This window comes from Zootoca vivipara, chromosome 1 (assembly GCF_963506605.1).
Source record: "Zootoca vivipara chromosome 1, rZooViv1.1, whole genome shotgun sequence".
NCBI lineage: Eukaryota > Metazoa > Chordata > Lepidosauria > Squamata > Lacertidae > Zootoca > Zootoca vivipara.
The window spans coordinates 5,400,815-5,424,256 of record NC_083276.1 but is presented as its reverse complement, the minus strand read 5'-3'; the positions used below and the strand labels follow the sequence as shown (position 1 = coordinate 5,424,256).

General features: G+C 48.5%; 1 protein-coding gene across 1 annotated transcript; it reads left to right on the top strand.

The window, feature by feature from the left end:
• The first annotated feature begins 1,180 nt into the window (after positions 1-1,180).
• Positions 1,181-20,949, top strand: ATG14 (autophagy related 14). Its single transcript, XM_035141049.2, has 10 exons — positions 1,181-1,487; positions 7,961-8,023; positions 8,165-8,207; positions 9,862-9,943; positions 10,911-11,148; positions 13,451-13,680; positions 15,066-15,183; positions 16,484-16,574; positions 16,690-16,775; positions 18,173-20,949. Exons 1-10 carry the CDS (start codon positions 1,210-1,212, stop codon positions 18,480-18,482), a joined length of 1,539 nt encoding a protein of 512 aa, XP_034996940.2. The 5' UTR covers positions 1,181-1,209; the 3' UTR covers positions 18,483-20,949.
• Positions 20,950-23,442: the final 2,493 nt, after the last annotated feature.

Below are 23,442 nucleotides of genomic sequence, written 5' to 3'. Positions count from 1 at the left end.
GAATACTGTTGAAATCGAAATGTTCACCGTTTTTAAAATGTATTTTTGTCTAAAATAAAGATAAACCACACTATTAAAGTACTGGGTTGTTTTTTAATTATCCGTTAGTCTTAGAGGAGACCCATTCAACTGGAAGGCCTGGTTCCAGCGCATCAGCATAGCTGCCAAGTTATCCCTTTTTAAAAGGGATTTTCCCTTATGCTGAATAGGCTTCCTCGCGAGAAAAGGGAAAACTTGGCAGCTATGCATCAGCAGTTCAGTAGGTCGTCTTTTTTGTGTGTGTGATCCCTCATAGCCGAGTATGTTTCTCTTCCATGAACACAGTCTTAAATATATCTGTCCACACCACTGTTGCAAGGAAGGAGGCAGGGAAAGAGAAAACGGAGCATTTACTCCTGTAAAGGAGAAGCAGAGGTGCGTGTGATTATTAGCACATTGCTGACAACGTTGGCTGGGGAACTATATGAGTGCAGATGTCAGAGAATGGCTGCCTTTTGGTTTTCCTATTGTTCCTGTAAGTGCGAATTTGACAAATTCGGCTTCCAACGCGAACCTTTTAACTCCCTGCCTGCCGTTGAGTTTATATTTAACTTTCATAATCTCATAAATTTAATTTTCCGCGGTTCCTTCGGCAGCTGGCAACCTTTAAACCCTATGCAAAAAAAGGCGCAGATAAATAATACAGTACTGTAATAATAACCCAAAAAGTAAAAGTGAAAATACTCCCAAATCATTCCATCATAGAAGGGCTAGAATGAAATCCAGCGGAAACGGAGTCTGCCTTGGATTGGGCAGGGAGGCAGCCAGTAGGAACCGCTTCCCCATCAAACACCGCCCCCATTCATCCCCGCCCCTTAAAACACGTCACCTCCATTCCTTCCTCTTTAGCTGCGCTCCCACACCTGCCTGGGATTGGGATGTGAGGCAGCCGATAGGAACAGCTCCCCCGCCTCCCCCTTAGAGCGTCACCACCTTTCCTTCCCCTTTAGCTCCGCCCGTAGGCCCGTCTGGGATTAGCCAATGGGAGCCGCTTCCCCATCGCACCCCGCCTCTCCATAATGCGTCACTGTCCTTCCTTTCCCTTTTAAGCCCCGCCCCCGCGGAGCCCTGCCTCTCCCTCCCACCGCTGGTTGTTTTGTTTCCCATCATGCCCCGGATTGAAAACAAAGTCCCACGTGACCGCCGGGCGCCGCGAGCCCGTCGGCAAACATGGCGTCTCCCAGGGGCGGCGGCTGGACGGGCCCAGCGCAGCGCCCGCGGCGGCAACAGCAGCGGCCGCCGCCGCCACCCTCCGGGGTTGTGGCCCCCGCCGCCGCTGCTGCCGCCGGTGCCGAGGGAGCGGAGCCCGAGGCGGAATCCCGGGCCGAGGGCCTGTACGTGGCCGTGGAGCGCTGCCCCCTCTGCAACACCACGCGGCGGCGCCTCACCTGCGCCAAGTGCGTCCGCGGGGGGGACTTCGTCTTCTTCGACGGCCGGGACTCGGAGCGGTGGGTGCCTCGGAGGAGGAGGGCAGCCAGGCCCTTCCCCTTCCCCCTCCCTTCCCCGGGGTCTCTGGCCCCCTTGGCTGCGCTTCTCCTGAGAGGGCTCCTCAAGCGGGAAAGGATAAAGAAAGTGGCTAGAAGTGGCTCCGGTTCTCTGCACATGCTCAGAGGCACTCCCGCGGCTCGGTGCCGACAGGTGGCCGCTGCCCCCCGAGGTCGAGGGCTGAGACCCGGCAATAGACCTCGCCAGCCACTCAGGGGGCAGGGATTTAGCGTGTCTGGCTGTTAACCAGGAGGCTGGTGGTTCGAGCCCATCCAGGGATGCTGGTGGGCAGGATTCTGACGTTGCAGTTGGTTGGACTTGTCGACCCTAGGGGTCCCTTCCAGCTCCATGATTTATGAGTCCAAGGCTCCTGTCTGCAAATTTACCATTGTGTATTAAATTTTGTTAGCTGCTTTATCCTGACCAGGGCAACTTACAGCTTACCCATGGTGGGTCAGTGTACCTGTGGGCATCTGTTGGTGGGAGCGGGTGCAAACATTGGGGGGTGGGGTGGTCCATGGTCTTCATGGCCAGCTTATGGGCTTTTGAAAGGGATCTAGCTTGCACTCAGTCAGATCCAGTGGTACTGTTCTTATGTTGCTGACACTGAAGGAAACCCAGCCTGGTCTGGCAGCATAAAGTCGTCTTCAGGCTGGTGGCATTGTTTTCCGATTCTTCTGGCTGTACTTGCCCAGGACGGTGTTGAATTCCTCCAGTGCCATAACAGGGACATACTGCTCTTTGCGTGACGCTGTGTGACAGTACACATTTGTTAATTTAAGCAAGCTGGCAGTTTGAATACCAAACCTTTCTGTTCTAAATGGTAGGAACGGTAGCTGACTTTCTGCCCTGCATCTTAAGCAAGACGCAAGAGCAGATGTTGTATCATAGAATGCGAGGGTTTTTTCTAAGCTCTATAGCAGGGGTGGCCAACTCCCAAGAGACTGTGATCTACTCAAAGAGTTAAAAACTGGCAGTGATCTACCCCATTTTGGGGGGTTCAGGTCAAAATTGCTGAGCTTTTTGGGGGAAGGAAGGCCTGTTTTTTTAGGGGTTCAGGTCAAAGTTGCTGAGCTTTTTTTAGGGGAGCCAAAGTTGGTGAGCTTCTTTGGGGGGAGCCAGTGATCTACCAGTGATCTACCACAGACGTCCAGTGATCTACCGGTAGATCACGATCTGCCTGTTGGACATGCCTTCTCTATAGTCCCAACACCCTCCTTGATAGGTCATAGTAGATCAGTGGAAGGCCATCTGCTTTGCATGCAGAAGGTCCCAGGATCAATCCCTGGCATCTTCAGGTAGGTCTGGGAAAGACTCACTCCTAAAGACATGTAGTGATGGCACCAGGTGAGCTTCCCTGGGAGAGCATTCCACAAACGGGGACATCACAGAAAAGGCCTGTTTTCATGTTGTTGCCCTCTGAACCTCATGGGAAGGTTGGGGGGGAGGGACATAGAGAAGGGCCCTGGATGAGGTCCTGAGCCATTTAAGGCTTTATAGGTCAGCACCAGCACTTTGAATAGTGCTCAGAAACTAATTGGCAGCCAGTGCAGTCAGGATTGGTGTTATATGCTCAACTCCTCTTGCTCTGGTGAGCAACCTGACCGTTGAATTTTGCACCAGCTGAAGTTCCTGAACCGTCTTCAGCGGCAGCCCCACATTTAACACCTTGGGTGAATTACAGGGTTTTTTTTGTAAACAGGAAGTCACAAGAGCGAAATATTACATAGCATAGCTGTCGTAAGTCCTGCTTCTTAACTCTTAACTTCACAGAAGTTTGAGTCACTTGGATCTCAATAGGATTTATATATCCTCATTGTTAGTCTGCTCCTGAATGATACATCATGCTGAAATGCACTGTTTGTTTCAGGAAACGTTCTTCCAACACTTTGTTTGTTAAGAAGTTAGAGCTTGGTTAACATTTAATTGTCGGCGATGAATCACTGCTTGGCAGGAAGTCCTGCCGTTAGTAAAAACACAAAGGCAACCTCCTCCCCTTATTTTGTGCAGGGTGTTTTGGGTATTGTGTCATAGTTTTGAGAAGTACATCATGAGGGGTGGAAATACTTATTTCCAGGAGCTAGCAAAAATAGCGCAACATAACAGCTAAAGCAGTCTTTGCCAATCTGGTGCCCTTCAGAACAGATTTTGGCTACAGATTGTGGTTTTCTTGAGGATGAAACAAATAACATTTCCTGTTTCAATTTAAGATTTAAAATTAAGCCAGGGATTGTGACTTGTTTCTGCCTGGCATGAGAAGCAGCAGAATGGGCTGTTAGTAGTGGAAGATTTCCTTTTTTTAAAAAAAAAGAAATGAATTTCAATAAGTGTTTTGTGTGTCTTACTTTGCATTTACTGGAGAAGGTTCAGCATCTTTTGGAAACTGGAGAAATGTTTCCATGTGCTCCTATGCAAGTTTACTCCAAAGTAAGCGCTGGTGGGTTCATTGGGGATTACTACACTGTGTATAGGATTGCGCAATCTTGTGGGCAATTATGGGAGCAAATTCTGCTGAACATAGTGGAGCTGGTTTCTGCGTAAACTTGCATAGGCTTTGACCACACAAAACGTCATAGAAAATTACTACTTGATCAGTCAGGCAAATAAATACTTTTCACAAAGTTTGTGATGTGTGCCAGTTAAAAATGTCCAACCAGTTAATTTTCAACTGATATAAGTGACTCTGAATTGTGGTATGTCAGGGTACCTAGGGGCAATGTAAACACTGCACCATTTTAATTTTTTTGGTACAGTTTCTATGATGGTTGTATTGGGCATTTGTATGAAAGTCCTGGGAGAACATGTGTGATGCATATTACGCTACATTTTTGCAATCCGTTCTGTCAGATTGTGCTGTGTGTTGTGCGCTTGAGGAAAACCTGAGCAGTCTCTGAGGAATCAGGCATGGGTCATAAAAAAAGAATAATCCAGTTTGCTGGGGAGATTATTTCAACATTTGGATACATATGACTACCAGTATGGTTACCGTAATTTGGCCTCCACAGTCACGTATGGACTCTGTGTTAAGACCATCTTCATAGAAGACAATCTTACTTGGCTATGAGTGATCGACAAAGAAGAAGACAAAGAAGAAGGTTTTGTACATAGACTGTTGATTTGTACTACAGCAGGCACCCCCAAACTGCGGCCCTCCAGATGTTTTGGCCTACAACTCCCATGATCCCTAGCTAACAGGACCAGTGGTCGGGGGAGATGGGAATTGTAGTCCAAAACATCTGGAGGGCCGAAGTTTGGGGATGCCTGTACTACAGTCAAATTTTGAGGCTAGTTCTGGTTTAACTGTTTCTGACCTGATTCCCACAGATCACAGTTCCCCAAATTTCTAATTACCGATGCACAGCCTTTTCCTAAATAAGTGGAAATACTTCTTTTTCTTATTTGCGCACAAAAAAGTTTACTTTTAGCAAGAATTGCACACTCCTTTTTTCCTTTCCTGACTTGTTGTTCTTTCTGGGCATGCCTTGCAACATATTTCAGAAATGGCTGTTAAGCAGGGCAGCAAAACATTATTTATTTATTTATTTATTTTTATACTTCACTATAACTGTAGAGCTCAGGGCAGTTCACAGAAAATGCACATACCCAGAGAACAACAGAGATACAAAGGACAAGAAGGTACCAAATGGTACATCGTCCCGTTCGAGTTCTGCCTCTGTTCTTTTTTCCAAACATTAAGCTACCATGTGGTGCTCCCTGTCCGAGGTCTTGTAGTATCCTGTCATAACTTGAATATGCTTGTTTTCCATCAAGTTTTAATTTATATGCACTGTTTTTCCTCTAATTTATTCCTGGCTCCTTTAGTTCTGTCGGTTTTACATTTTAGATTGGTTACTGCTTTTTGTATTTTATTTCTTTGGCTATGTTTGCTATGTTTGTTTTTATGATTTTGTCAAGGTGTGCGACGCTCAATTCTCAGGCTACCCTGCCTCTCTCTTTTTTCTCTCTATGGCCCTCTTCTGTTCCTGTGGACTGGGGGGGGGCTGAGGGGGGTGCAGTAGGATGGGGAAATTGTAGGAATTTGGGACCTCCTTCCCAAGAATGAGCAGAAATTACTGTTGATGAAAACACAATACCCCTTAATAAATTTAAATATACCAATGTTATAAAGAAGCAGAAGGGGAGAAGGGTGCGAAATCGTTCAACCAATAGTTGTCATCAGTATACCTCCGAGTGCACATCTCTTTCCAAATGATTATATGTGGCTGGCTTTTAACAGCTCATCGCTGCTTTAGGTCACAAGTGGCCTGACTGCAGTCTTGTGGTGTTAACTATTTTTCCTAGAATCCCATGGGTGGTGCATTAAATGATATAGCACGTGGTTGCATATTCTAAATATCTTATCCTGCTCCTGCTCAAGAACATGAGGGCTATCTGGCAGGTGGAGGCCACAGTCAGCCTCGAGGTGACCTGTCAGAAGTTGGCTGGCAGTCTTCCAGTGAAACATAAGCTGCCCCTCATCAAACTCCTGGTCTAAGTTAAGCCGAACAGCTGTGCCCAGAACACTCTAAACCAGGGGTCCCCAAACTACGGCCCCCGGGCCGGATGCGGCCCAATCGGCCTCCCAATCCGGCCCGCGACGACCCCCGCCGCCCGCTGCCGCCGCCCGCTCTTACGGCGCGCGGCGCGGCAACGATCTAAAAAATTGGCAAAAAATCGCCGAAAATCCTTTGTGCGCATGCGTATGGGCCTCTCCCGACCCAGAAGAGGTCATTTCCGATGCACTTCCGGGTCGGGGGAGGCCCATACGCATGCGCACAAGCGATTTTCGGCGATTTTTTCCCGCCCGTGTGCGCATGCGCACGGGCGCGCACTCCCCCGCCCTCCGGCCCGCTGCGCGCGCACTCCCCTGCCCTCCGGCCCGCCGCGCGGTCGGCACGGCAGGCACCGGCCCACTGCGCGGAAAGTCTGGGGACCCCTGCTCTAAACAGTGTTAGAAACTCAGATATATAAGCTAATCACCAAATGGCACCTTAAACCATGGCTATGGTCGCCACAACAGAATATCTAGGTGCTATTATTATTATTAGGGACCCAGGTGGCGCTGTGGTTAAACCACTGAGCCTAGGGCTTGCTGATCAGAAGGTCGGCGGTTCGAATCCCTGTGACGGGGTGAGCTCCCGTTGCTCGGTCCCAGCTCCTGCCAACCTAGCAGTTCGAAAGCACGTCAAAGTGCAAGTAGATAAATAGGAACCGCTACAGCGGGAAGGTAAACGGCGTTTCCGTGTGCTGCTCTGGTTTGCCAGAAGCGGCTTTGTCATGCTGGCCACATGACCTGGAAGCTATACGCCGGCTCCCTCGGCCAATAATGCGAGATGAGCACGCAACCCCAGAGTCTGTCACGACTGGACCTAATGGTCAGGTGTCCCTTTACCTTTACCTTTATTATTATTATTATCATTATTATTACTATTACTACTATTACTACTACTACAGTGGTGCCTCACAAGATGAAAGTAATTCGTTCCGTGAGTCGCTTCGTCTTGCAATAATTTCGTCTTGCAAAGCGCGGTTTGCAGCAGCAAAAAACAAAACAAAACCACCGAAAAGCTTCGTCTTGCAAAGCGCGGCCATAGAAAACTTCGTCTTGCGAGTCACCAAAAACATTGCAAAATGCTTTCGTCTTGCGAGTTTTTCATCGCACGAGGCATTCGTCTTGTGAGATACCACTGTACTACTACTGTATTGCTATTCTTTTCATTTCTATACTGCTTTACAACACATTAAAACAATTTAGAATAAAACAAATTCAAGCATCAAGGGAAATATTTCAGATCCTTCTCTAAGTGACATTTTGCTTTCCTCATATTTATTTATTTACCTATTTAATATATATAACTGCTGCCACATAGTGGAAGTACTGTAGGAAGCCAGGGTGGTATTGTGGTTGGACTAGGACCTCGGAGGTCAGGGTTCAAATCCCCACTCAGCTATGAAGCTCACTGGGTGACCTTGGAGTCAGTCGCAACCTCCTAACCTACCTCGCAGGGTCGTTGTAGGGGTTAACTGAAGAAGAGGGTGAACCATGCACCCTTTGGAGGAAAAAGGTGGGAGACCAGCGCAATAAATAAGCTCTTTTGCTTACCTGCTTAAGAAAGCTGGAGTGTTCAGCCAGATGGAAATGTCAGTCGCAGGACGTGCCATCCAAAGACCTCCACGTGGTCGCAAGTGGACCTGTGCCAGTCGCAAAATGTGCCTGGCACCTGGGGGTTTTCTGATTAAAATGCCTGACATTGTTGCATCCATCTTTTTACTCCTTCAGTTGATGAGGTTGGTGCTCTGCTGTTGCTAGGATATATAAAGCACCTAAATTTCAAAGTGCTGCATGGATATTTAAAAAAACAAACACACAGGCTGGCCGTCAAACAGCAGACCTCCTTCACCTTCCACAACTTTGAACCTCTTTCTTCTATTCCAGGTTTTCTGAAAAGAAGGAGAGATTGAAGCACCTTAGGAACAAGCAGCACGAATTTCAGTCCCAGTAAGTCCCCGTTCAGTTTCTTTTACCTGCTTTGGTTGGCTTAAAGCGCAGGCAGATCGTCTTTCGAACCTCTGATGTTTGCTGAAAGCATGGTTCTGGTTGCCAGCTAATCTTCTACTCCTTCCGCTCCCCTTCTTGTAGGTTGTTAAAAGCTATGGAGGGGAAATGGATAACTGACCAGCTGGTGAGTCCTGTGGAAGTCTTCCAGTTCACATTGAAGTGCAGCGCCCTCCTTTCAGTGTAGACCTGCGCTGTTTTCTTCGCATGAGAAGGAACCGCGTATCAGCCCTGCCCTTGTGGGTCTCTTGTGCATGCATACCCAGGGGAATGTGGGGTTGTACCATGGGGGCACCAGCTGCAGTCCAGTAGTAATATTTCACATTTATATAACCCCAAGTGTTCGAAGCACAACACCCACATTATCTTGGTAAGCCATTCAACAACCCTGTAAGGTTGATCCCTAAACCTCAGGTCCCTTTTGGGCGTTTAATGATGATTTCAGAGAAGGATAAACAACAACTTATTACAGAGCACAGTGTCCTGTAATCATAGAATTGTCAAGTTGAAAGGGACCACGAGGGTCATTTAGTCCAACCCCCTGCAGTGCAGGAATCTTTCTGCCCAACTTGGGGCTTGAACCAGTGACCCTGAGATTAAGAGGCTCATGCTCTACCAGTTGCCAAAGTAAACCTACATTTTAAAGGGGGAGATTAAAGGTAAAGGGGCCCCTGACCATTAGGTCCAGTTGTGACTGACTATGGGCTTGCAGCACTCATCTCGCTTTATTGGCTGAGGGAGCCGGTGTACAGCTTCCGGGTCATGTGGCCAGCATGACAAAGCCGCTTCTGGCGAACCAGAGCAGCGCACGGAAATGCCATTTACCTTCCCACTGTAGTGGTACCTATTTATCTACTTGTGCTTTTGAACTGCTAGGTTGGCAGGAGCTGGGACCGAGCAACGGGAGCTCCCCCCATCGCGGGGATTCAAACCGCCGACCTTCTAATTGGCAAGCCCTAGGCTCAGTGGTTTAGACCACAGCACCACCCGCGTCCCATAAAAGGGGAGATTGGATACCCTTAAATTCGTTGGTTGTCTTGCACCTGTTGAGTTTAGCAAAGGAGAGTTGCTTTTATCCTATGCTTCCACCTGTGCAATGTAGCATTTAGAGCGTAGGACTAGGACCCGAGAGTCCAGAGTTCAAATCCCGACCCAGCCAAGAATCCCACTGGGTGACATTGGGCCAGTCAAACTCGCTCCCAGCTTAACCTACATCTCGAGGCTGATGCAAGGAGAAAGCATGAACTGGAAGAGGACCATGTGCAATCGTTTGAGTTCATTGGAAGAAAGACAGAATATAACTTAATTACAGCTACTTTGACTGTAATTTCTTTTTATTCTAGAGGTCTAAAAGTATCTGTCTGGTCTAGCCTCCATCCAGCCTTTCTGTTTCCAAGGCAATGCCCAAATAGCTTGCAAATAAGCAAGACCTATAACTTTTTTTTGCTGAAGGCGAATTTGGTTGAGAGAATAGGTTTATCTGTTTTCTCACTTGCTCCTAAAATAATAACGCCTTTGGAGAAAGCAAAAAAGTGCTGTTCTCACACTGAATTACCACACTCAACCAGCCCCAGGATTACTCTGGGTCACAGTAATTTAATGTTTATACCTAGTGAGGGGCCCTGGATTGGAAACATTGCAGTGCGCAGTTCAGGGAATAATAAATAGCCCTCTCATAAGGTGCTGTTCCTTTGGCCCCTGAAACAAAACTGATGGGTTGATTGAGGCTGTTGAGGTGATGGATTTTGGGGCAGCTCCTCTTCTTGCTCTGCTTCTTTCAGAGGTGGAAAATAATGTCCTGCAAAATGAGGGTTGAGCAGCTGAAGCAAACGATCTGCAAGGAGAACGAAGAAATAGCACGAAGTAAGTGATGCTCGTGCAGCAGAAGCGTCGGCAGGCTCCCTCTGGGACGCTCCTTTTCCCACAGCCCCATAGCCGAACGGTTTTGCAAAGCGTGCTATGTGACCTTAGCATTCCCCAGAAGCTTATCTGGGCTTCTCCGATGATAAGATCAGTAATGGCTGGCAACATCCCCGAAAGAAAGTTTGACCTTCGTTTGTCAGTCTTCCACTGTAATCCTCAGTGGCGGAATAGCATTGGGCACGTTTGAAGGGGGCCTTTTCAGTTGGCATAAAGTGGTTCAAGCAACCAGTTGTAACCATCAGCGCAGCTGTTGTTGGACTGCAACTCCCATCATCCCTAACTAGCAGGACCAGTGGTCAGGGATGATGGGAGTTGTAGTCTTGGTCCAGTATACCTGAAGGAGCGTCTCCACCCCCATCGTTCAGCCCGGACACTGAGATCCAGCTCCGAGGGCCTTCTGGCGGTTCCCTTGCTGCGAGAAGCCAAGTTACAGGGAACCAGGCAGAGGGCCTTCTCGGTAGTGGCGCCCACCCTGTGGAACGCCCTGCCACCAGAGGTCAAAGAGAACAACAATTACCAGACCTTTAGAAGGCATCTCAAGGCAGCCCTGTTTAGGGAAGCTAAAATTTTAATATTTTGTTGGAAGCCACCCAGAGTGGCTGGGGGAACCCGGCCAGATGGGCGGAGTATAAATAATAAATTATTATTATTATTATTATTATTGTCCAACAACAGCTGGGGAAACAACTGCTAGAGCAATGTCACTAACCCTTTTTTATTAGTCACAAGTTAACAGCTTTGGGGAGGGGTGGAAATCAACAAGTTGAAGCTAAAAACCATAGTTAATTAGCCAGCTAATTCCTAGGACTGGCAGTCTCTGATCGAAAGAATGAGCCGGTTGCAGCACCAGTTTGAAGAAACGGTGGTTCTATCCTGAAAGCTCACCATTGCCTTTGCTCTGCCCCAGATTCCGAGTGGCTTCTCCGAATTAAGGACGAGAACCAGAAGCTTTACCGCAGGGCCCAGCGGCATCAGGAGAAGAAGGAGAAGATCCAGAGGCACAACCGCAAGCTGGGGGAGCTGGTGGAGAAAAGGAACTATGACCTGAGAAGCCAGCACGAGCACCTGGCAGGCCTCCGGCGCTCGCATGTCCTGGAACTCACCTCCGTCATCTTCCCTATCGAGGAGGTGAAGATTGGCATGAGGTAGGGAAGGGAGGAGCAGCTGCCGAGCTTGGGAGGCGGTGCTCACGTCCTCGGTCTGCAAGATACAGCAGGCAAGAGGCATACTCTGGGTGGCTTCCAACAGAAAAATAAAATGAAATAATCTATTAAACATTAAAAGCCTCCCTAAACAGGGCTGCCTTCAGATGTCTTCTAAAAATCTGGTAGCTGTTTTTCTCTTTGACATCTGTTGGGAGGGCGTTCCACAGGGCAGGCGCCACCACCGAGAAGGCCCTCTGCCTGGTTCCCTGCAACTTGGCTTCTCGCAACGAGGGAACCGCCAGAAGGCCCTCGGTACTGGACCTCAGTGTCCGGGAAGAACGATGGGGGTGGAGACGCTCCTTCAGGTATACTGGACCGAGGCCATTTAGGGCTTTTAAGGTCAGCACCAACACTTTGAATTGTGCTCGGAAACGTACTGGGAGCCAATGTAGATCTTTCAAGACCGGTGTTATGTGGTCTCGGCGGCCGCTCCCAGTCACCAGTCTAGCTGCCGCATTCTGGATTAGTTGTAGTTTCCGGGTCACCTTCAAAGGTAGCCCCATGTAGAGTGCATTGCAGTAGTCCAAGCGGGAGATAACCAGAGCATGCACCATGGGGTTTCGTAGGAATAGTAGGAATAAAAATTTTGTTATTTATATCCATGCTCCTCTGGCTGCAAAGCTGTGGGCAGGAAACCTGCTGGCAACTGGAAAGCCATGGGAATATGGGGACGAGGGGTTTTGTTGAAATGATCCTTCCCCCTCCTGACGATACCCAGTATTAACCCAAACCAGAATCACGTTTACTTACGGTAGATGAAAGTTAAAAAAACAATTTTGCCCATAGGAACGCATTAATTGAATTTCAATGCATTCCTATGGGAAACCGCGATTCGCTAGACGAGTTTTTCGTAAAACGAATTCGTCTAGCGAGGCAACCTCCGCTAGAAAAAACCTTTCGTTAAGCGGAAATTTCGTTAAGCAGGGCATTCGTTACGCGAGGCACCACTGTACTACGTTTCTGTCTTAGGGTCAAAGAATTCTGACTGGGGCAACCCAGTCAGATGGGCCGCGTACAAACAATAACATTATTACAGTCGTACCTCGGCTCCCAATCGCCCTTGGAGTTGAACGTTACAGCTCCTGAACGATCAAAAACCGGAAGTGAGTGTTCCAGTTTTCGAATGTCTTTTTGGAAGCCGAACATCCGGTGCAGCTTCCGCTATTGTTTCTGGCACGCCTGCACAATCATAAACCAATTGGTTTCCAAATGTTTCGGAAGTCAAATGGATTTCCAGAACAGATTCCATTTGACTTCCGAGTTACGACTGTATTATAATAATAAAGAATTGTAGAGTTGGAAAGGACCACAAGGGCTTTCTAGTCTAACCCTTTGCAGTGTAGGAATCTGTTTGTTCAATGTGGGGCTTGAGTCCCATGCTCGGCCGACTGAGCTATCCCATATAGGCTTATCCTGCTCAAGGGGACATGCATGGTTCTTAATTTCCCTCCGTTTTACCCGGTGTGGTCAAAAGGGTAGCTTCTAGGTGGCTGGTTGGGTGGGGATAATTAGTTTGCTTGGGATTGCAGCCTCAACACCTAGAATCATAGAATCGTAGAGTTGGAAGAGACCACAAGGGCCATCCAGTCCAACCCCCTGCCGAGCAGGAAACACCATCAAAGCATTCTTGACATATGCCTGTCAAGCCTCTGCTTAAAGGCCTCCAATGAAGGAGACTCCACCACACTCCTTGGTAGCAAATTCTACTGCCGAACAGCTCTTACTGTCAGGAAGTTCTTTCTAATGTTTAGGTGGAATCTTCTTTCTACTGTTTAGGTGGACTCCATTGCTCCATGTCCGCTTCTCTGGAGCAGCAGAAAACAACCTTTCTCCCTCCTCTATATGACATCCTTTTATATATTTGAACATGGCTATCATATCACCCCTTAACCTTCTCCTTCTGTTTGTCTGACGCCTGTTTTCAGCTTTTCTTTGACAGAAGCTAATTCCTTAAATGTTCGATTTTAAGCACTTTCCGCTCCCATTGATGCCAAAGGGAGATGATGTTAGCATGAATTTATTTCTTCCACTGAAAGCAAGGTGCTTAATTTTAGCCACAATGTTTTCTTTTCACGCTTTTTAGAGGAAAAGCTGGACTCCTGGGACGATGTCCCAAGGAGTTCATTTATTTCTGTACTTTCTGCCCAGTTTCTGAGCCCCTTGAGCACAGTTTGCCCCAGTTCACGGAGGGACACCAGTAGCAGCCTAGAGACCGGCATTCAGCCTCTTGCTTTTGTTCCAGGGACCCCGCAGACATGTCGTCCGAGAGCGACAACGCCATGACTTCTAGCACTGTGAGCAAGCTTGCGGAAGCCAGGAGGACCACCTACCTGTCCGGGCGATGGGTGTGCGATGACCACAATGGAGACACCAGCATAGGCATCGCGGGGCCTTGGATCACCCTTCCCAACAACGGAGATTATTCTGCTTACTACAACTGGGTGGAAGAGAAGAAGACCACTCAAGGGCCAGGTAAAAAAATAAATAAATTCCACAGAGCCTCTGGCCTGGCTGAAGTTACGCTCACTAGGAGTAAGCCTCTGCTCACTCGGAATATGTGATTAATGCAGAGCACGTAGCTTAGACTGAATTTGAACTGCAAGGAAAGCCTTGCAGGGCTCCCTGTCGGTTGCGATTCTGCAGCCTCACAAAGCTGTGGAGCACAGAATTCAGCTCCTTAAGAATCTTGGCTTCCTTTTTTATTTTCCTGCTTGAAAAAAAAAAAGGCAGAGCAGATTTCTCGGCAGCGTGGCTGTGACCACATGCCGGCAAGTCCCTCGCCTGCAGAACTCTCTGAAGCCGGAAAGGTGGCAAAAATGTCAACGGGGGTTTGGGATTTGGGACTCGGGGTTCAGAGAAGATAAATAACTTGTATAATTCATACACCCTTTCGCGACACAGTTTTATTTTGTGTTTGTGTCCTGTCTGTGGGCGTGTGGAAGCAAAAGTCCTGGGGGCCCTGAGATAGAGCTGGGCAGAATTCAGGGTTCACATCACAGCCATGGACCAAGTGAGTTGAAGTTAAGTGCAGGTTATGTGCTTCCCTGTCATCTCTACCCCTCCATACAGTGGTATCTTGGTTCTCAAACTCAATCCATTCCAGAAGACCATTCCAAAACCAAAGCGTTCCAAAACCAAGGCGCGCTTTCCCATAGAAAGTAATGCGAAATGGATAAATCCATTATAGACTTTTTAAAATAACCCCTAAAAAAGCAATTGAACATGAATTTTACTATCTGAAGAGACCATGGACCCATAAAATGAAAGTAGTAAACAATGTACTGCAGTCACACAATCCATCAGTAGCTGAATTGGGTTCCACACAGTCACAAAAACAAACAAAAATGCAAAATAAATAGCAAAAACAGACACGACTTCAGCGTAACACTCAAAATGGAAGCATGGCACTCAAAACGGAGCATGTTCGGCTTCCGAAAAAAAGTTCACAAACCAGAACACTTACTTCTGGGTTTGCAGTGTTTGGGTTCCAAGACGTTTGAGAACCAAGGTACCACTTGTTTATTACCCTTTTCTCCCAAGGAGCTCAAGGCAGCCTACGTGGTTCTTCCCCTCCTTCTCTAATCCCCACAACAACCCTGTGAGGCAGGCTGAGTTGAGAGGCTGTTATGGCCCCAAAATTGAGCTTCATGGCCGAGCGGTGATTCGAACCCTGGTCTCCCAGGTCCTAGTTCAGCACCCTAAGCATTATACTACACTGGGATCTAAGGCTCCCTTCTTGATGGGGCTGTTTCCTGGGGAGGCTTATATAGTTGATACTCCCCGGGGGGGGGAGGGGGGCTTTGCCTTTTACAACCTACTTAAAAGGGGGGTAACTGTTGTTGTTGTTTCCCTTCCAGACATGGAACATAACAACCCCGCTTACACCATCAGTGCTGCCCTGTGCTATGCAACTCAGCTGGTCAACATTTTGTCGCATATACTTGACGTAAACCTTCCCAAGAAGCTGTACAACAGGCAAGTTGTCTTGGAATAACCCGGCGGGCGGCGCGAAGGGAGCATCGTGTGTCTTGAGCACCAGGTCTACAAGTGCATGGACCCCAGTTTACACTCTGGGATTTCCTTCCGCATACATGCAATGTTTTGAAAGACCCCCTTTTCTGCAGGGTAGATCCGATGCGGCAGATGCAGCTGAACAGCTGGGCTCGCCGTACAATTGCACGTTGTAACAATTGGGACCCAGGTGGCGCTGTGGGTTAAATCACAGTCTAGGGCTTGCTGATTAGAAGGTCGGCGGTTCGAATCCCTGCAACGGGGTGAGCTCCCGTTGCTCGGTCCCAGCTCCTGCCCAAACTGATGTGCAGTTTGAAAGCACATCAAAGTGCAAGTAGATAAATAGGTACTGCTCTGGCGGGAAGGTAAACGGCATTTCCATGCGCTGCTCTGGTTCGCCAGAAGCAGCTTTGTCATGCTGGCCACATGACCCGGAAGCTGTCTGCGGACAAATGCTGGCTCCCTCAGCCTATAGAGCGAGATGAGCGCCACAACCCCAGAGTCGGACACGACTGGACCTGATGGTCAGGGGCCCCTTTACCTTTTAACAATTGCAAGGGAGTATACGTGAAGCACCTTGAGCACCCCCAAGGCCTGTGCGAATGTGTGGTAGCACTGGAGAGGAAGCAAAAAGTGGAGATATTTATTTTACACGCCACTTTAGAGAGCGGCGTGGATTTCACCTTTTCTTTGTGCATTTGATAAGTCTCCCACAAAAAACTGAAAGCCCCAATAGCTGCTCCCGGGTTCGTTCTCTAGGTATAGGGAGGGACCTCTTGTGCAGCGTTTCCCAAACTTGGGATTCCAGCTGCTTTTGGACTACAACTCCCACCATCCCTGGCCGCTGCTCCTGTTAGCTAGGGATGATGGGAGTTGTAGTCCAAAAACAGCTGGCCACTCCTGTTTGGGAAACCGTGCTCATGGGTCTCTGCTTACTGAACAGGACCTACAGTCACACGCACACAGGGAGAAACAGAGAGGTGAATTCATACAGGTTGGGTGGCAGGGCCTGCAGCTTTGACTTAACCCTTCCCCTCTCAAAGGGATTCCTTTCTGCATGGAAGAAGTGTGCCTCCTTCCAGAAATGGAGAAGGGCAAGATGCACACTCTTCCCTTTCCTGCCAGCTGGCCGAATAAAAGCCATCCTTTTGCCAAGATCTTTGGTTGATTTGCTAGCGTTGCAGAAGGCGGTGAAACAGGAGAGGATCCTTTCATTGAGAGCTCTCTCTTCAGTTTGTGCATGTGTTTTTAACGTCTCTTGCAGTGAGTTCTGCGGGGAAAACCTCAGCAGGAGGAAGTTCACGTGGGCAGTGAAAAAGCTGAACGCCAATATCCTTTACCTTTGCTTTTCTCAGGTACAGTGAATGCAGTTTTTCTTTTTCTTTTTAACCTCTCGGGTGGCTTCACACTTTCCCTTCCTCGTCTCAGCACATTTTGCCTGATGGATGTTCTGCTTTCTTCCTCTTCCAGCACGTAAACTTAGACCTCCTGCATCCTCTGCATACACTCAGGAACCTGATGTACCTGGTCAGCCCCGAGACGGAGCATTTGGGAAGGTAGGAGGCAGCTTCCAGCCTCTTTTTGCGCCCTGCCATCACCACCTCTCCCTCCTTGTCCCCTTTCTGTGCCACTTCTAAGCCTGGCACAGCCTTCCCCAGCCCTATGCCACCAGGACACCTCCCCCCCCCCGCTCTCTCGGGGCCTCCTTTCCTAATTCAGCTTTCCCTGAGCTATGAAATGGGATCATGACGACCAAACAGAGAGCCAAATTCAGCAACTAAAACTGCCTTATACTGAACTAGAGCAGCGGTCCACATAGTCTAGGACAGGCACGTCCAACAGGTAGATCGTGATCTACCGGTAGATCACTGGACATCTGTGGTAGATCACTGGGGGCCCCCACAAAGCTCAACAAGTTGGGCTCCCCCCAGAAAAGCTCGACATTTTTGCCCTGGACCCCTAAAAAAACGTGGCTTTCCCCTCCCTAAAAAAAGTTCAACAATTTCAACCTGAACCCCCCCCCCAAAATGGGCCTTCCTCCTTCCTAAAAAAAAGCAAAAAAGCTCATCAACCTTGACCTGAACCGCCAAAAAGGGGGTAGATCACTGGCAGTTTTTAACTCTGTGAGTAGTTTGCTATCTCTTGGAAGTTGGCCACCCCTGGTCTAGGAGAATCCGCTCTGGCTGGCAGCAACCCTCTGTGGCTTGGAGGGAAATGGTTCCTTGGCATCCACAAGCTGAGCCCGGACCTTCTACCTGAAGGGGAAACGAATCTCAGGCCTGGGGGCTGAATGTAGCCATCCATTTATCTCACCCTGGGGGCTCTTCCCAGGCCATGCCCCCTCTGCAGCCCTGCTCCCCAGCCCCCTTGGGTCCTTTTGCCCGACTGCAATGTATCCTTAATATGGGAGAGAGTGTCTGTGGTCCACCATGGCAGAGAGGGATTAGGGCCTTTTCCCAGCAAGCTTAGTTCCTTTGGTTTCCCTTCAGCTCCAATCAGAGCATAAGAGGCTTGGCGATCCATCCTGGTCTCAAAGGGTTAGACTGTGACACCCTTTTCCTTACTTTTGTTCTTTAAATTTCACTGGAGACCTTCCAAAATTCTATGAGAACCTGGATTCCTGTCCCTACACCACAGCTTGCAGCATTATTATTAAGTGATCTACTAGTCAGTTTAAACCAGGCACCCCCAAACTCGGCCCTTCAGATGTTTTGGGACTACAACTCCCATCATCCCTAGCTAACAGGACCAGTGGTCAGGGATGATGGAAATTTTAGAGGGCCATCTGGAGGGCCAAGTTTGGGGGTGCCTGGTTTAAACCTTGTTTTTCTGGAGAGTTTGTAAGTGTAGCAAAGCTCTGTCATTCTCTTGCAAAAGGTATCTTCGTTCCTCTTGCCGGTCCCGATTTGCGAGTCATTTTCCCCGTAAGTCGAGTCAGTTTTTCTGATCGCAGGTCCGGGCCGTTCGAGATCAGCGCCGACCTGGAGGACTCGATGGAGTTCGTGGACCCCAGCGGCGCCGGCGAAACGGACGAGAGCGGCGACGAACATGTCAGCGACGAAGAGACGGACCTTGGGACGGACTGGGAGAACCTGCCCAGCCCCCGGTTCTGCGACATCCCCTCGCAGACGGTGGAGATGCTGCAGAGCCAGAGCACGCTGGCCTCGCGGGAGCCCATCGCCAGTAGCAGCGCCGGAGGCATGATCTCCTCGGCCGCGGCCTCCGTTACCTCCTGGTTCAAAGCATACACTGGACATCGCTAGGGTGATACTCGGACCTCTGTGGCAGGGAGGAGGAGGGGGGAGTTCCTGTCCCACATCCCGCCCACCATCACTGTAGTAAACCTTCCCAATTCTGCTAAGTAGTGCCTGGAACATCAAGGGTCAGACTTCTGATTGTGTAACACGCACTCCCCTCCGAAAGATGCTTTCAATTTGCCCAAGCTTGACTGCGCAACAGACACACCTTGCATCTCGTTTTCTCCCGACACGCATTTTGGACACCTGAAAATGGAACTCTGTGCCTCTTCCGAGTCCCACGTGTTCTGCTTAGGGTGAAAGGAGGAGGATCCTGTATGTTAACTTCAGTTTCTTATTTAGTTTAGTCCCTTAAACAAAAAAACAAACAAAAAAAGGAAATAGGTCTGGGGTTATGTGGCCTGGCAAATCATCTTGAAGCATGAAGACTGAAAGAGAAAACTATCCTGGCACTTCTGCCAGTGCATGAGGCCACCGTATCCCCTGTGATTAGTTCCCAGCAGGGTTCTCGGGTTACGTTTGGGTGTGTGTGTTTATTTTAAAAGTGTGCACAGGGGAGAAAATTTACAGCACAAAATGCACATTTGCTAGAGCCTTCTGGCAACATGTGCAGATTGCTGCATTTTTGTGTGGTCTGATCTCCGTTGCCATAATTTTAATACAGAAAACCATCATGTTTCTTCAATATCAATAGGTTATTTATTTTTTAAGGGGAGAAAAGAGAGGTTAGGTCATGCCTTCTTTGTATGCGTGTGTATGTGTGTGTGGATCGTTTTTCATGCTGAGTCACTCAAGAGTTCCCTGGCTTCTTGCTCTGGCTGCCCCAACACCAAAGAAAGGCTGGACCGTAATCACTTGCCAATACAGAGCAATTCTTCTGCTACAAGAAGGTTTTTTCTCGTCACAAATCCTCTTTTGTGTGCAAAGGAGCCGCACTTTCGTTTTGAAGTTTGGTCGACGTTCCATGTGGGTTTTTTAAAAAAAGAAATCCTGCGCTCCTTGTGCTTGGTCAAAAACCCCATGAAATCCTCCTGGTTCTTGCATCCAGTTCGGCTTCTGGTTGGATCAGTGCCAGCTGGTGGGATCAGGAGAGGCTACAGCACAGTGCCTCTCAGACCTCAGCCTGGCTTGAGCTTCTGAGTAGACAGACTTTTGGCAATTGGGGGGGGTAGGGTATTTTGCTTTTGGCAATGCACCCTTTTCTTGTCCAGCCCGCTTGAGAAAACCAGTCCTGGTTCAGGCACTTAGTCGGTGGGGATTCGGAGCATGCAAGTCCCATCTCTCCGTGTATTAAGAGACCGCATAGGCCCTGTGTGCATGGAGGCCAGGTCTCGGCAAGGAATGCGTGAGCAAAAGATGCAAGTCAGGCTTTTACGGGCATATGCTGGCTGGGCAGGTGGGTAGGAGACACATGCCCCCCACGCCACCATGGAAATTTGGGCCCAAGTTCCATCCACAGATGGGGAACACTGAAGTCCAGCATGCAGTGGGATGATGTAGTAACCCCCAATGTGTTACAGAAGAGAGAAGTTGGCTGTGGGTTTCTGTTGCTGCCCTTGCTCTCTTGCAACCGCACTGCGGCCTCAAATGCCAAGTGTGCACCTTGGCAGGGAGGTTCCAGGCAGGCAGGCAGGCAGCCTCCCTGCCCATGCCACTCCCAGCAGTGTGAGCCCAGATGCTTTTTTTGCCATGATTCAGAGTGCATGTTGTGCACTCCTGCTGGCATCCGCTTCTGTGGAGTGGGACACATGCCGAGACCAAAATCTTGCCAGGCCAAAAGCTTCCTCCTTGGAGATAATGGGCCTGGGCTGGTGGGCACTTCTGCACTGTTATGCAGTCTTCAGGAGAGGGTTCCAGCCGCTGGTGCTGAATATTTGGCTCTTGGCTGTTTCGATTCTGTGATGCTGTTCCGTTTCACCACCTGTCCCACTTTGTCCTGGAGTTGGGTGGAGGTTGGTGGTGTGGGGAACCTTGCATGGCAGGCGAACCTGCGGCAGGTGGGGTTCAGTACATTTCTGTTAATAAACCAAAGATCCCACCAGTTCAGTGTTTTCAGTTTTAAGCCGGTTGGGCAGGATTTCCCAGCCCGCGAAGACTTAACGCAGAAGAACAGCAGCAATGTCATCCAGCCTGCTCCATCATCGCAGGCTCCCGATGATGTCCAGCTACGAGAGACCGGAGGGAAACCGGTGGTGCGGGGCTCACTTGCGGGGCCTTTTGTCTCAAAGGATGCTCAACATGGGACACTGCCCTGCAAGTCTCTCCTGTGTCCAAAACGATATGTGTGGAAGGAGGTCCTGTGAAGGCACTTTTATTAGTTGCAGAGGAGTTAGGCTGCTCGACGCTGGGCTCATAGCTGCTGGGTTCTCCTAGCTGGCCCTGGGCCCTTTTCCCCCTTGTAAATATAACTCTCTGTTCTCTGCCCTGCCCCTTGTTGTGTTTCAACCATTCTGCTGCTTATTTATGGTTTGTTTTTTTAAAAAAAAAGAAGAGAGGGGAAACCCTCTTAATAGGAAATGCCAGTAAACCACAAAACTTCACAGTCCTGATTTCTTTGTCTTAAAACGATGCCTCTTTAGCGCTGTAGTGTAGCATCCACTCGGAATTCACAAAGGTGCACCCCAAGGATACACGTTAGTGTCAAATCCTTTCCAGAATTTTTTTTTGGGGGGGGGCTATGTTTTTGGGGGGTTGGTTTAGATGTATATATAGATAAACACACACATATAAAAATGTTTTTACGCATATATAGCTATGTGGAGAAACTGGGAGTGTGTGCCCAAAACTTTAGTGCAATTGAGAAGAGGTGTGATTGTGTTCTGCTTGAATGGCGAGGAGCAGCGAGGTTCCCCATTAACGGACTGTTGTGGCTGAAGGCAGCTGGCTGAGCAGCTTGCGGGTCATAGTTGTGGCGTTGCAGAGCCAAGGCTGCGCATTTAGGGTCAGTGGCTGAAATGAGTACGAAGTTTCTGAAATGAGTCCCCAACCCCTGGCTGCCTTTTCAGCAAACCTTCCGCCACTTTCCGACTAGGTAGGGTTGTAACCTAACAGATGTGTGTGTTTTTCTAAAAAAAATTATTGTATTATTGCAATAAATCTTTTAACAGGAGTTTTCCTAAGGTTGGCTGGTTTGGTTTTTTTATTATTGTTATTCCCATTCATTCTGACTTGGTAGAGGCTAGTTCTGTGAATCCTCGTGGGTTTTCTAAAATTGTAAGGAAGACTACGAAGATGGCAATATTCTGTGTTGTATACATCTGGGTGTCTTGTCTCCCACTGCTATGAACACAAAAGTGACCCCCAACAACAGTGGTTTTCAACCAGTGTGCCATGGCACTCTGGGGTGCCTTTAATGATGGTCAGGGGTTCTGCGGGCCTGTTCTCCCTTCTCTTCCTAATACTTGTGACTGGTCAGGCCATAGGAAGCTGCCATATACCAGTGTTCCATCTACCTCAGTACTGTCTACACAGGCTGGCAGCAGCTCTGCAGAATTTTCAGCAGGGAAGCCTTCCCAGCCCTGCCTGGAGATGCTGAGCGTTGAACCTGGGGCATTCTGTATGCAAAGCAGATGCTCCACCCCTGAGCTACAAGCCTTTTTTGACCTTTTTTCATCTTGGAAGTTCTTCTCAATTCCCCCCCACCTTATCAACATCCTCCTTCCCAGTGTGAACACTGGCCTTGCATAATACAGTCATGGTGACTCATGCTAAGTTAGATATTTTCTCAGAAGACTTTGCTACCAGTTAGAACTGCCACAACCTGGCTATAGATATGGTTGGCACTTTTGTTCCTATATGAAACACAACCATGCTTCTTGTTGATTTTCAAATTCATTGCTCTCTATGAAACACTCCCACTCCCATGTTTTCTAAAATGTTTGCTGCTCATCTCGATTTGGTGTCCTCTGCAACCTTGAACCATATACTGCCTACTACATAATTTGATCTACTACTTGATTCTACTAATAAAATACACACTTTTTCATTAATCAAAGTTAGCTTCCAGAGCTGGAGGGAAGTTGCTTCTCAAAACAAAAGGTTGTTGCAACAGTCAAATCCATGTGTGTGGCAAGAAGTGACCTGCAACTTGCCTTTGATCAAAGTGTTCAACTGTCTTTAATCGGGAGTAAACTCTATGAAGGTTATGTAACTCTGAATGCCTAAATATTTGGAAAACATCAGCATGCCCATATTGATTTTGAGCATTCCAGAGAACGTCGTGAATGTCTGAAAATTGAGTGTGCATTCCATAGCATAGGTGCACATCTGTTTTTTTTGACATTTGCAAAATTAAATAGGAAATGGCCAAGATTCACATTTAAATTTCAAAATCTAGTTAGTTTTTCAACACCCCCACCGTCCTAAATACACACCCCCTGGCTAAATACAGAGGGATTGTATCCAATGGCTGCATGAGTGGAAGGTCATCCAACCAATCTTGTTCTTTCACTCCTCTCTCTGAAAACCCTTGCGCGCGCACACACACACACACACACACACACCATTCTATAGGGCTGGGATTCCTCCTGGGCCGTGTGGGCCACATAAGCTCAGGATGGTGGAAGTGTCATTCAAAATCAGGTGGCACCATTCCTGGTGCAAGATCCCACAATTACATCAGCTGCCTTCATTAGGCAAAATAAGGCAACTGCCCCAGGTGGCTGATGCTAGCATGTAGAGAGGTAGCTGCACCCTCTCGGACGGCCCCAGGGCTACGTGGCCTGTACTGGACCCCCTAAACTAGCTTGCTGCCTTCTGGTGTAGTGGGAGATTCTTCCGCGCTGGTGGCTGCATAGCAAGACCCAATTTGGTATGCAGAAAAGTGTCCTGGGCTGGCCCTGCTTCTCTGACCATAATGCAGAACATTTCACACAGCAGGAATGTTTGCAATACCACCCCTTTTTAAGAGAGAGAGCATTAACGAGGAAAAATATCGAGAGGGAAAGAGAGGTAAGCAAGAGCAAGA

Excerpts from the sequence above, each read along its gene's own strand:
- ATG14 (XM_035141049.2), top strand. The coding sequence starts at position 1,210 with ATGGCGTCTCCCAGGGGCGGCGGCTGGACGGGCCCAGCGCAGCGCCCG. Across the intron at positions 13,681-15,065 it reads GAAGACCACTCAAGGGCCAG|ACATGGAACATAACAACCCC; the intron begins GTAAAAAAATAA and ends TTTCCCTTCCAG. Across the intron at positions 15,184-16,483 it reads CCCAAGAAGCTGTACAACAG|TGAGTTCTGCGGGGAAAACC; the intron begins GCAAGTTGTCTT and ends CGTCTCTTGCAG.